This window comes from Neolamprologus multifasciatus, chromosome 8 (assembly GCF_963576455.1).
Source record: "Neolamprologus multifasciatus chromosome 8, fNeoMul1.2, whole genome shotgun sequence".
Lineage (NCBI taxonomy): Eukaryota > Metazoa > Chordata > Actinopteri > Cichliformes > Cichlidae > Neolamprologus > Neolamprologus multifasciatus.
This window is the reverse complement of record NC_140446.1, coordinates 8,311,031-8,324,665: the sequence shown is the minus strand read 5'-3', so window position 1 is coordinate 8,324,665 and position 13,635 is coordinate 8,311,031. Positions and strand designations below refer to the sequence as shown.

The 13,635-nt window shown below is 39.0% G+C and overlaps 2 protein-coding genes across 4 annotated transcripts in view; both read right to left on the bottom strand.

Annotated features, from left to right (window-relative positions):
- The window catches only part of kif19 (kinesin family member 19), a 34,443-nt gene extending 27,577 nt beyond the window's left edge, over positions 1 to 6,866 (bottom strand). The window contains exons 1-2 of one of the 2 annotated variants that reach the window (XM_085169491.1): positions 6,294 to 6,866; positions 4,574 to 4,654 (exon numbers count right to left, since the gene is read on the bottom strand). In XM_085169491.1, the coding sequence (XP_085025617.1) occupies positions 4,574 to 4,654; positions 6,294 to 6,332 (120 nt within the window). In that variant the 5' untranslated portion in view covers positions 6,333 to 6,866. The remainder of the gene's footprint in view (positions 1 to 4,573; positions 4,655 to 6,293) is intronic. The other variant, XM_085169490.1, reaches the window with a different exon arrangement.
- Positions 6,867 to 8,992: 2,126 nt separating this feature from the next.
- ttyh2 (tweety family member 2) overlaps positions 8,993 to 13,635 on the bottom strand; it is a 68,521-nt gene continuing 63,878 nt past the window's right edge. Inside the window, exons 10-15 of one of the 2 annotated variants that reach the window (XM_085169492.1) lie at positions 13,532 to 13,624; positions 13,003 to 13,145; positions 12,597 to 12,782; positions 12,425 to 12,503; positions 11,405 to 11,431; positions 8,993 to 10,200 (exon numbers count right to left, since the gene is read on the bottom strand). In XM_085169492.1, coding sequence (XP_085025618.1) covers positions 10,120 to 10,200; positions 11,405 to 11,431; positions 12,425 to 12,503; positions 12,597 to 12,782; positions 13,003 to 13,145; positions 13,532 to 13,624 — 609 coding nt within the window. In that variant the 3' untranslated portion in view covers positions 8,993 to 10,119. The remainder of the gene's footprint in view (positions 10,201 to 11,404; positions 11,432 to 12,424; positions 12,504 to 12,596; positions 12,783 to 13,002; positions 13,146 to 13,531; positions 13,625 to 13,635) is intronic. The other variant, XM_085169493.1, reaches the window with a different exon arrangement.

The window sequence follows — 13,635 nt, the reverse complement described above, 5'->3', positions numbered from 1 at the left end:
AATCCACAGTTTTTGTGAACTTCTTCGAAAACGGTTTCCTTTATTCTCACAAATGTTGGACTGTAATTTTGAGGAACAGAAATGAAAAAACAAAAACAGAAAACAGAAAACAAAAACAAACAATGGCCCTGACCTTGTCTAGGTGTCTCTATGGAGATGAGGCCTCAACATAAAGCATTCCCCTCTGTGTGGTGACAGACCAGCCTGGCCAAAAACATGCCTTACAACTCCAAAGGCTAAGACACATGCTGCGTGACGCAAACACTCAACTCTACTAAAAGATATTTTACATACATGTGTATGAATTTATGTACTAATTTTTCTGGTATTCCTTTTCTGGCTCCGCCTTTGAAAATGGATTCAGTTTTTACATAAAGTGTCTGCACATTTATAAGGGATCTGTGCAAAAGGTTTTTCTTAATGTACTCTGTAAAAATAATCAGCTTGTAAAGTGGAATTGCTGAAGAGAGCCACAGGGTGATGCCTCCTTTGTAGTGCTTGAATTAAGGACACAGGCACAGAAATAAGTCTTTGACTGAGATTCCCATGTTCAATGAAATGTAGTGCTGAGGACACCTAGTATGGTATGGTCACTTTTAGGTTGTATTGAACAAAGCACCAGAGCGAATGTCTCCACTCCTGTGTCTGACAAATGTCTAAACTATTATAGGCAAGCTAGCTAAGTGCTACGTATTACTCTCTCTTCTCGGACAAGGACACATCATAGGTGGTGATCTCTGATCATTTAACAGCATGTGTTATCCCACCTGTTTATTTAGAGGCTGCAAGACACCCTTCATCTCAACTTCAACTGAAATGGGTTCCTCAGCTTGCTGATTTTCGTTCTTTCTTTCTTTTTTTTCTTTTTTTTTACAATTTAACACAAAAATGATAATTGCAAATTGTACATATACCTCAATAAATACATAACAAAGTTTGTTGTAGTGACAGGGCAGTGATGCCCAGTGATGGGTAAACTATTGCCCAACCCTAAAGATAAAATACCTTTTAAATAATTAAATGTATTTTCAATGACTATACCTCTACCTACCACTTTAGTTTAACCATTAAAATGTCACATCAGACTTTGTTAAGTGAAAATGTTCTAAGTAATTATGTTCACAAGACTGAGTGACCATCTTTAGACCTTATGGGCTAAACATAGCCTTAGTGTTAGCCTCTTAAGGACTGACCTCTCACCTCTCACTCTAAAAGCTGGTTTCCAACAGCATTTAAAAGTTGATGCGTTACATTATTTTTTGCTACTCACCAGAACTTGTCTGAAAAAACAAAATATTTGCAGACCATAGGAATTATATTATCATCTGTGGCAAGAGCTGTTATCTTTTTTGTATTATATCATCATTAGCACAGACCAATACACCTAGGCTTGTTTGTTAGGTTAGTTTTTTAAAATTGTTTCTCATTTTCTTTAGAAGTAACAATTATGTCCAATAGTAACATATGCCGAATAGTCTCTTTAGAAGTAAAAATTATGCCCAATTATTGTTTTTAAGTTGAATTAGGCTATTTAGTTTTTCCCTCAACAGTTCAAGGTTTCTTTGATTCTCAAGGTCCATAGTGTTAGAGGCTACACCGGTTCCATTAGTTCAGTGGTCCCATACCACTACCTAACAAACGAAAGCTATCTGGAACAGTCCCGGGAGCAGACATAAATCCTCCCAGAGGAGGCTGCATCAGGAAGGTAAAGTTAAAGTTCAAGATCAAATGTGTGGAGAAGCCTGCTATACTGATCCCTTGTGAAAGAGCTGAAAGTAGCCAGTCTTAATAATTCAAGGTTTCTTTGTTTCCCAATGACCATTGTGTCAGGCAGTGATGGTACAGTACAGTCAGATAAATTACCACTACTTTTCTGATAGGGATAAAAGTCTCTTTTCTATGCTGAAACTTCACTAGATTATTATGCTCTTGAGTGACTAAAACCTGCAACATTTAAGATCCCATTCACATATATTACCCACTACACCTGTGGCTATTTTCCTACTTACTCAAGGACAAGAAAAGCCCATTGAGTGTAAGTGCAACAGGTGGTCCATGAAGATCCCTACAGGCTGTCTCTGGGGGAAGAGTAAGCCTGAGAGAGAAAAAGAGCAGGTGGCACAAGGCTTAACCTGAGCTAAAACTCATCCAATGAGCTCATCTCCACAGGCTTAGCCAGCTTCCAAGTTGTCTGCTTTCTGCCAGGACAGCCAGATCTGGGTACTCCAGCCCAGTCCGCCGAGTCAGCCACCAGCCCTCTGCTAATCTGTCTGAGCACTACCGTTGGGCCATATGTTTACCATCTTGCCAACAAAGTAACATATGCACTGTCTTGTTTGCTTGCAAAAAGATGCTGTCTATAAATGATTTAAGATGTACTGTAGACATCACTCTTTATTTCTCTGTATGTGATGACTACCACAGGAGTGACAGCTACAGGTAAACAGATTCAGCCCTGTCGTGCAATATAATCCCACCACATCCACTGTGACGATGTGACCTTATCTCACAATATCCCCTCCATTCATGTCAAGGCAGCCCAGGTAAGCCCACGGGTAAAAAACAGATCCCAACAATCCCACTGTCTCGATAACAAGTGTGTAGCGTAAGCTCCACTAATCCTTTGTTGTGAACGTGTACAAGTGAACCTGACGTAACCTCAAAGACACCACACATCAGCACTCTCAGATATAATAAACTATGTACTGTGGTATTCAGGAGTGAAATCAACACACTGAGTCAAGCTGAAGAGGAAACATTTTTTTTCTAGCTGAGGTTTGGTTGAGCCTTATTATAGTGGCTGTGTCAGCACCATATCTACCTTCCTGGTGTTATGCACTAATCCCCTGAGTCCAAGCCTATTTTAATGATGTCATGCCAGACTGGTGCTGATGTTGTCCTTAAACTGTGATTAAATTACTTACGTTAAGACAAACAAGTGATATACCAGCGTCGTGGATAATGAGTTTCTAGCAAATTCCCTCAACAGCATGAAAAAACACTAATCATATCCTTTATTCACTATAACATTCTCCACAAACACTTCTCACTGTTTTACTGTGGTGAGTCATCAGTTGCTACTGTTAATTTTCTGGCTTTGTCTTGGTTAAGAGAAGCTGCCCACCACCAGCAGGCCTACAAATGCCTCAATCAGCCTACACTACGTGAGGAGACACCTCAGCAGGTTCCCAGTTCATTATTGTTTGCACTACCGTCATCACCACTGCACAATCTACTAAATGATCTCGAAGAGGGACCTGCACAAATGTGAGGTGTAATGGTGAAAATGGTGCTCAAGGGACTTGCACACGCAATGTTTCCTTCTCATATGAAAGGTCACATGGTAGCAACCTCATTAAATACCATGCTCATTGGGAAAAAGGCCATCTGGTCTATGACGGCAAACCAAGTCCAGTTTCTTTTTCTATTCCACTGCCAGAATAAATGAATAGAAAAATCCAGTTTTGGTTGTAGTTTATAAAATATGCCTAAAACTCATTGGCTATGGGGAACAGCTATGGCCATGATAGCCAATCTACATTCTGTTCACTCTGAGTCATTCTCGTCATGGTTTACTCTAATAGAAAACACAATTAGAGTAATAGCTCCATTCAAAGCTGCTTATTTGTCATATAAGTTGGAAAGTAATGTCAAACAAGTTGGTGGAAAACTGAAACAAGACCACAGTGGAAACAAATAGAACCAAGCATGAGGCTGCCAGTACTGGCTGTTTTCATATTAAAGCCAGATGTGTTGTTTTGTCAGACCAACAGTAAAAGCCAAAGAAATTCAAATCATAGAACCAACAAAACGGAAAAAGACTTTCCAATTAAACTGTTTGTCAAATTGCATCTTCGGTAATGTAGGCGCTAAGTTAGCAAGATAAAAGTATTAGTGGAATAAAAATAGGCATAAGCATTTGTCCATTGTCCATTTGTCTGACACTACAGAAGTGCACTGCTAATTGGTGAATTACTCATTTCCAATGACTAGGTGGCTGAAAAATACTTCATAAGCATCAGACAGATTCAGAAATAGAAATAATTACTACTTGCTGCCCTAGCCATCTCTCTCTGTTGCCATTCACGTCACAAAGTTCTTGCACCATTATGAAAATCAAAATCAATGCTTTTTATGACCTTTTCAAGACCTCAGTAATTGGAGCAGTTATTGGGTAGTGCTTGTTAGTGTCACAGTCCATATAACTACATCTGAAAATGGGGACAACAAGCAAGTGACATTAAAACCGCACGTGTAATAATGTTTTTTTTTTAAATAAATCTTAAAGGTGAAAATTTTAAAATATATGAAACACATAGTCTAAGACCTTTAAGGAGCTTTTTATTGCTTGAGTCTGAATCTTGCAGCATTCATATACATATGCATTATGATGTATGCTTTATAAATTAGTTTTTTTTTTTTTTTAAAGAGATGCTGACGTTGCAAAGGTCCCTGTAGGCACCTTATTTGTGCAGTTTCATGACAAGCAGGGAGGAAGACAGTATCCCTCTTTCACACAAAGCCACCCCATCACTCACATGCAGAATGAAAAATTAAAAGACCAATGTCTCACCTGGTCGTCCACTCTGTGGGCCACGATTGTAGCCCCCTCCTCCTGCTCAGCATCACTGAGGGGTCGGATTCTCAAGGCAACCTGCAGCAAACAGAGCAAACTCTGAATGTAATCAGCTTGGAGATGTTCGGTTTCATGACATCTTATCTAAGAAAATGACACTGACCGCACATAAGACGACATGTCTAAGGTTTTATCTGTAGTTTAAACTGAATTTTTACAAATGCTTTAATGTCACTTGTTAGAGTGCTTCAACAGAAAAGCATTTTATAAGAAAAAAAAACTGGCTCATATATCAGATGCAGCGCACGCTGTGCTGATTTCGAACATTACAATGGTTTTGGGAATGAAGAAAGCAGGTGAGTAATGTTCAATGCAGCTCAGGATTGGCTTTGTGCAGGATAAAAAAAAGAATCCCTGAAGATGAAATGTGATTTAGAATAATAAAGATGTGCGAATATAAGTAGGAAGGGGAACTATGATACACTGCTATATTGCATTAAGGGAGTTGTAAAAGATGTCTCCTAGTAATAACCCAAATTCACGGAAATGAAACACATAAATTGCATGAGTAATCTTTCAAATGTCAAACACATTTTTTTCACCATTTAACTTAATAATAAGGTATAATCACACTTAGCGGAAAAATGCAGGATCTTCTAACTTTTAAGTCTTTTCTCTCTCACAACCCCAATTCAACCAGGGTAGGTAAACTGGAAGCTCAAAATATCACTTAAAATGCAGAACTGTAGTTTTAGAGTCTAAATTATGAATACTGGATGGCACTTGGCACATACATAACAACTTAATGAGTGGAGCATTGTAATACGACAGCATTATGCACATTCAGACTCCTGCTGTTAGTCTAAATCTGTCTGCATGATTTAGAGATCAGCAGAAAAGCTCTGACTGAATTAAAACAGGATGAAAACAGAGTGTAGCAATACCAGCAGTGTGTTAGACCCACAGGGGTGGCACATGAGCTGCATTCATATGCATTCAAGCAAATGTGCTATGACGTGCGTGTATATAAGGGCTTTTATAGTGATGTGGATCCACCTTAGATTCACCTAGGCAACAAATAGAAATAATAAGGTCCTCTCTCTATCAGCACCATGTAGAAGGTGTATTACATGGGGGACAAGAGAGGCCAGGCAACTGAAACAGCCACTTCAATAATTCAGGTAAGGGCTGCAATGCAGGTGGTATAAAAGAAAATTGAACATTCACTATAAACGCCAGCAGCTTAAATGGTTAGGAATTCAAGAAGAAATCACTAGAAAGAAAAACAAGAACCTAAAAAGAAACTATGCTTAGGCTAACCCCATGATGCCGCTAATGTAGTTTAGTTTAATTAAATTATATGTTTTAATGCCGAGGTCACTTACGGGTGAATGGGGGGGGGGTTGTTTTTGTTTTTTTTTAAATAAAGGGTGGTATTTGGTATCCAGTATGAAGCCACCTTTTAGTGCATGTCATTCAACAAAAAATACAGGCAATTTTTAGGCAAACTTCACAGGACTGCAGCCTACAGGTGTACTCTAATGAAGTGATCACCGAGTGTTCAGTTAACTGGCAGCAAATTTATGAGCTTGTTTGTATTAAATGGTGATGGTTTTCTACTACTCACCAACAGAGCGAACACATTTGACAAAGTTAATAAAGGTGTTAGAGCTCAATAAAAAAAATATCATTAAAAAAAGCATAGGTTTAAACTCACAGTTAGCTGGTGGTCCTTTGACTCTCCGGTGTCCTTCATGTTCACTTTCGGTCAGCCTGAAGGATAGCGAGCATCAACAGAAAACAGGGCACTGGACCATCCCGCTCCCCGTCGCTACCTGCATGCCACCTACTCTTTAAGAAAAAAAAGCACCTGCAGCCCACCGCACACACCTAACAACTACTAATATACCCGGGTTCTGCCTTTAATGCTCACTGGCTGTAGCTTGTCAGTAGTAACAAGCGAGACTGGCGAGCTAACAATCTCTTCGAGTCGTTTTTACTCAACGACATTAGCTTTCCTACAACTACCGACCGACTGTACTCTCTCACTCGCTTCCTCTTTGTGTCCTCGAGAGCGCGTCGGTGGGTATCTTCCACGCAGCGGGTCGGGAAACACGGGAATAATTTAGCCAGACAAAGAGTTAAAGGTAGCGGCAGGTAACAGCAGCAACAGCTCACCTGCTACTCGCACTTCTCTGTGTCTGTCCTCGCTCCTCTGCGCTCCTTGTCCTGTGTTTACGCGCGCGTGCGTCTGCGCTCGCGCGTGCTGTGTTGTCCCTGGAGATTCGCGGAACACCGGCAGTATCAAATCAGCTACTGTAAACACCAGTACATCCGATTATAAAATAAAACCCTCTAGTCTAGTTTTTCATTGCTTTGGGTGAATAAATAAATAAATAATATGGCATGGCATGTGTACTCCCAGTTTTCCTATCCTAGGCTACACAATGATTGTAAAGGAAATACAAACATAACCCTCTGTACCTTGTAAAAGTGCTTCGTAGCAACCTGGGTCATATTAACATTATATACCGTTTCTGGATTTCAAAGGGACATTAAAGTAGACAAAAAGTCACATTTAAACGAGCATTTATCAGTTATTGGACTGGATGTGCCTTTATTATTAATTATTTTTAAAAATAAATCTTTTGGAGAGTTTCTAAAACACCTTTAAAACAATGGTGAATATTTTTAAATGGCTGTATGCGTTTATCCAAACCAGTTATTGTGCATTCAGATAGATCTGTGATCCTAATATCACACATTTTACGGACGCGAATAAGTGGAAAATGGTAACCTTTTTTAAATGTCTTTTTCTGTATGAAATACCCTTTCTGTGTCACTTTGCTGACATCTGGTGGAAATGTTATGCAATTACCGTTTCAAGACATCAGCTTCAAGTTGATTGATGTTGACCAGAAATCAAACAAATACATAAAAGGGTGGAAAGGGAAAAGGCAGTTTAAAAATATAATAACATAAGCTGTTTTTACGACCACAGAGCGTGTTTACAAAATGATCGGTAGTGAAAAAAACTTTAGATCTTTAAAACACCAAACTTCTGTAATATTTACTGAGATACCGTTTCCGCTGCACTCTCCTGACATCTGCTGTAAAAATTGTGCAATTACTATTTTAGACAATCAATTTCAAGCGGCTTAATGCTGGGAAAAAAGCCGAAAAATGAGCAGAAAGGGGAACATAAAATACCTACTAAAGTAAGTTGTTTTTACTTTCATAATTTTTACTTTTCTAAACAACCTAAGGTAGATTATAGTCTTTAAAAACAAACAAATAAACCAAACCAAAAGAAGGTAACAGGGATATTTTAAACTAGAATTACCCTTTAGATCCCATTGTATAGTTCCAACAAGCAGTTAGGACTTCTCTAGACCTGATCTTTGGGATATAAAATGTCATTGTTTCGTCATTTCTATCGTCATTTTATCCTCATATTATTTGTGTGATATTTCCTCCTAAATCTAAATTCTAGGTTATTGGGTAAAAATATCTTCAGTCTTGCTATGCAGTGCTGTTAAAAAAGTATCCTATCACTTGTGTTTCAAATCATAAAACTAATTTTAATATTGGATAAAGATGACATGAGTAAATACAAAATGCATTTTTAAATGATTATTTGAGTCATTAAGAGAAAAGTGCTATCTAAACCTACCTGTGAGAAAAAGTGATTTCGCCCTGACCCTTATAATTGGTTGTGCCACTTTTGCCAACAAGAATCAGATTTGTTAAATAACGAATTAAGTGTGTTTTACCACACTTTTTCTAAAGCTGATTTCAATTTCATGAGCTACACTCAGCCCTGATTACTGCCAGACCTGCTAAACAACAGTAAAATAAAATAAAAAAGGACCCGTTTGAGAGAATGAAGTAGGCTATAAGATCTTAAAAAGCAACGAATCAGGCCGTGATCTAAAAAAACTCAAGAAAAGATGAGAAATAAAGTCACAGGGTTACAAAGACCTTTTTAAGGCTTTGGTGCTCAAGCGAACCCCGGCAACAGCCACAAACTGGTGTAAATCTAACAAGATTTTATAAATAAATTCACAACGTTGATGATATGAAACATTTAGATTTGTGACAAATATGCAAAACTAAATATATAGAGCTCACTAAAAATGGGATAGCCATGTGGTCACAGCAACCTTCACATCTGACCTCAAAACACCTAAATCAAATAATTTCATCACTGAGTACAAATGAACCCTGGTCCCTGCCTCTTCATCCTTTACTTGGGAAGAATTGTATATATTTTTTATATATATATTTTCAGCAGTCAGGAATCACTGCAAGTACATGATACACTAATTGCATGTGGATATATTTCAGTTAAATGCACAGGGAGATCTTAATGATTTTAGGCACGAACACTCATAAACAAAATTAAGACTCATCGCGTTGTACTCAAAGCTGGTTTATTCAATTTACGATTAGACCCTGAAGTTTGCGTACACATACACACACACACACACAAACAAAATTAAGCACCACTCTCTGTGCCTGTACAGTGCAACATGCTGAAACAAACACACAAAACGTATTAATGACACGGCATATATCCAATCCACACAGAAAGTCATCGTTAGTCGGTACAAACATGTATTGTTTGGATTGTTTGCTATGGTGAAAGTAATTACCTGAATTCATTAATCAGAGAGCAGCACAGCTTCCCGAATCACAATAGGAATGACGACTTTATTGGATTAGTTGGATTAGATATACAGGGAGTATGAATTAATGGCCCATTAGAAAATACAAAAAATAGTGGTCCTATGTATTGCTGGACAGAACTAGAAAAAGTATATAAAAATGGCACACAGTTTAAACATAAACCAGAATAAGACAACAATCTGTTATTTTACAACTTATTTACAGAAGCCATGGTCTCAAGGTAGTCTCGTCTCTGTAGACTCCTAAAGCTTCACTAGCGGGCGTGTTTGTGTGTGTGTGAGACTGCAAATAAATTATACTGCTCCACAAACTCCTGCTGTGTGCTGCCAGTGCTGGCTCTGTGCTTCACGAATATCACGCATGGAGCACACTACATAGAAAATAACGACGCATGAGCTATCGCGTTCACATCTTTTATCTTTGGAGACTCAAATATAAGATGTCAAAATTAGTACACATCTCCATTTCAAAGGCAGAGAGAGAGATCTCGACTGAATTTAAACTTTCTTTTTTACGTTATTGGGAAACAACTTTTTTTTGTGTGTTTTTTTTATATGTTTAAAAGAGCGTGTGAGGGTATCAAAGGACAAAACAGATTAAGAGCTTGTTAAGTTTGACAGCACTTCTTGGAAACGTCTAGCACGTTCTCCAAGAAAGAAGAGAAATGTCATGAATGAGCTAAAAGAACAGAGAGAAGATTACAGATATTGTTCCAATATCATTAGACTCCACACGCTGGAGTCCTGACTAACGTGAAGCCACACAGTTTCCTCTGTGAGTCTTCTATCAGCTGCATGTTGCTGTCTTGTAGATGGTATGCGATGCTGCTTCTCTCCTTGGGCAAACAGGGAAGTCTATGCTTGGAAGTCATTTCCAAAGTGTCTCCTCTGTTCTTCGGTCATGGACAGGTAGGTGGCCCTCATAGTAGGAGAGTACTATAGACAAAACACCAACACAGAGACATATATAGAGAATATTACAAGTCTGTTGTATTAGATTGTGGTGATGTAAACATGTAAAACGCATTTGTAATGGAAGAAAGTAGGGAAAATGGGCTTAAAGGAACAGTCCACTGAATATCTATCTTTATGTATCAAATTCACTCTACTGCGGCACTGACATGAGAAATGTTTGAGGCTCCCGACTCCCCTAGTGGGACATAAAGCAGGGAAAGCATGGGTGATCAGGTTAAAAAAACAGGTGAAGTGAAACTACAGAACAATGAATATATAGTGCATGTTTATAGTATAGCTACACGCTAGACAGTTTATTAGTTACACCTATCTAGTTCTGGGTTGGAGCACCTTTTGCTTTCAGACCAGCTGTAATTTTTGCTTTAATAGGAGGGTTCATAATTTTTTCAAATCACCTTTCTTCCCCATTCTGATGCTCAGTTTGAACTTCAGCAGGTCATCTTGACTATTTTTACATGCCTAAATATCGTGGGTTGCTGCCATGTGATTGGATGACTAGGTATTTGTGTTAATGAGCAGTGGAATAGGTGAGTGTATGGCTGGCGAACGTATGCGTATATAAAGACTACTGGCTGGTATATCAACAAAAATTCTGTGTTGGAGAGCGTGCAAACTTTTAAATGCCAGATTTCATTCCTACAGTGGTTGAATATTAGTTTCTAAGACAAAGTTTCAGTGGAGTATTCATTTAAATCATAAATAACAGACCATGGCAGGGTAAAATATTTTAGATATCACCTATAGTTTGTTTTAAAAGGTCAATCCTTTATTCATTAAATACACACATAGCATAAAGTATGTGAAACACTTTCCAGGTAAAATCCATTTTATGGCAGTGCACAGAATCGCTACTGCTAATACTTTTGTGTCAGTGCTAGATGTAAAACGAAATGACCGGAGAAAGACTGCATGCACATAGGAGCTGACTGTGAAAGTACCCAGAGACGCAACTACCGTACCACCCTGTGAACACCAGGGGCTGAAATACCCTTGCTAAGTGAACCTATCTGCGACGGGGACAATAGGTTGCAGATTAAAAGTCATGCTAAACAGGAGAACTGCACAGGAGACGAGATAATGTGAGGTGAAGGAGAAATGATAGTTAATGGAACAGAGGGACAAGTGAGGGACTTTATTCCTGACAGAGAGAGAAGAAAAGACTTACTCGATTTCTATACTGCTGAGAGTATATCTCCAAAAGTTGATTAAAAAAAAGAGGGAATATAGAAATGAAAGATACAAACAAACATACACATGACAAACAAACAAACAAACAAACAAAAAAAATATATAAAAGAAACTGTTAGCCGAAGATGACTGCATGATTCTGTACAGTTATAGCCATGAGGAAGAAATTAACATGCATATTATTTGGTTGTATTAAAGAGTCAAAAGACAGAGCATATCACATGTTTAGTTGGTACTTTAGCTGGAATTAAAGGTTGAAGGTTAATGATAATGATGGCTAACTTAAAAAGAATTACATACATTAAAACTGCAGTAACACATGTATAAATGTGGTTCAATTTAGATTCTAAACATATAAGCAATCTTTAATAAAACATCTGAGCAGGAAAGGGGATAAAAACTTATTTCTTTCCTATAACTGTAAGCAAAATCCAGATTAGAGATCTGTAAAATGGTGTACAGCATGCTATTAGGAGCGTGTGCTGAATGAAAACTTCATTTAAAATGTTTCTATTTTTATCTCTGTGATATAACAGGAGACTAGAGGCCCAGCAGGGTGCTGAGTTAATTCAGCGAGGAAGAAAAACTTGTGTCGACAGTGAAAGAGTTTATGGGTTACGGCCTGTGTCACCTTATCCCGAGAGAGAGGCTAAATGATGTTCTGTTCATATTAAATATTAACTAAATTACTTCTCCTCTCCTTGCTTTGGCACTGTAAGCCAGCCTCCTGTATGTTGTTCACAGCAGAAAATAAAAGCCACAGTGTAAAACACAAGAGTATCTGGTTAAATACTATAAAGAACCTTTAAAAAGAGTGGATTTAATCGGAATTAAAATTGAAGTGACGTGAATGTAAAATGTAACGAAGGAGTTTAGCTGAGTCACCAAAAAAATGAAAGAAATAATAAGCTGTTATTTCTAAGAAAACCACTTCCTGAGTTTAACTGAGAAAGAAATGACATCATAGGAAGGACTTGGCCTCTGGGACCCAACGCACCGATGGGGGTGGAGAGCCTCGTCCTATCAGAGGCACATTCTCATACCGTGGATTTCCCCCGAAAAGAGCTGTGTGGTTCCTGCAGAAAAAAATGAGAGAAGTGACTCGGGATATGGCTCAAATTTCTGATGTCACTTTCCCCCCCCCAAGTTGTTTTTTTTTTTTGACTCACATGTACTCAGACATTGGGGCATTGGAGACAGCCGGGGCGGGCGGGTGCAGGCTGGTCTGGCTGCCCATGCTGCTGCTGTAGCTGCAGAAGCTGTGCATGTTGGTGTGGTCAGGGTTCTGAGACCCTAATCTCCTTGCCCGTGGGTTGAACGGGTCCTCCTCATCCATGTCATCGTAATCTTGTTCCCTTCAGTGAAAAATTAGGAAAGGAGCATCAGAGGAAAGGTTTAGGATATTGCATTTCTTGGGTACGGTGTGAATGACGCCTGATGGAAACAAAACTTCAAATTACAGTATTCTTTGGTATGTGCTGGCTTAGACGGTACACCGGGATGTACATAGAGAATGGTGCAGAATGAGAAAACGAGGGCGCTCAGGCAGGCAGACAAGCCTGAAAATGTACTGACCTGCAGGCAATTTGTCTCCATGCCCTGGGAATGGCACACAGCATGACAGTGAAGGCACAGGCTGCCAGAATGGAGAACAGGCAGAGGTACAGTACACCCTCCACTCCATCATAGCACACCCCCACCATTGCATCCAGGTAGTCCTAAAGAGGTCAAATGCAGAACACAGATATGTGGCCAAACTGTTTGCTCATCATCTGTACTCTCGCTGCCATGTTTGAATACACAGCGGAACAAAATGAGCCAAAGATGAAAAAGCACTTAGTGCATTGGTGTGCGTCATCATTTTCTTCATTTATGTTTTGCACATTCGGTGGGACTTCAACATCATTCACGTAAACCGCATTGCAGTCATGAACCGCGCCGTGCAAACAAACTTGCAAACAACAAAAGAGGTTTTTAAAATTACTGTTATCTTCTCTGCTCTCAGTTCCACTTTCAGTTTTACTCTGAAATCCTGAATGGCCACTTACTCTCAAGTTAACCTAGTTGTGATTCTCTAATGCCAATTAGGATGCAGTGAACAAACCTTGTTGAGCCCCCTGCAGTCCAGCAGGGCGGTCAGCTGGTGCAGACTGGCCTCCGAGGAGTTGAGCAAATGTTGTATACCCAGGAGATCTCTCTGTGGAGAGG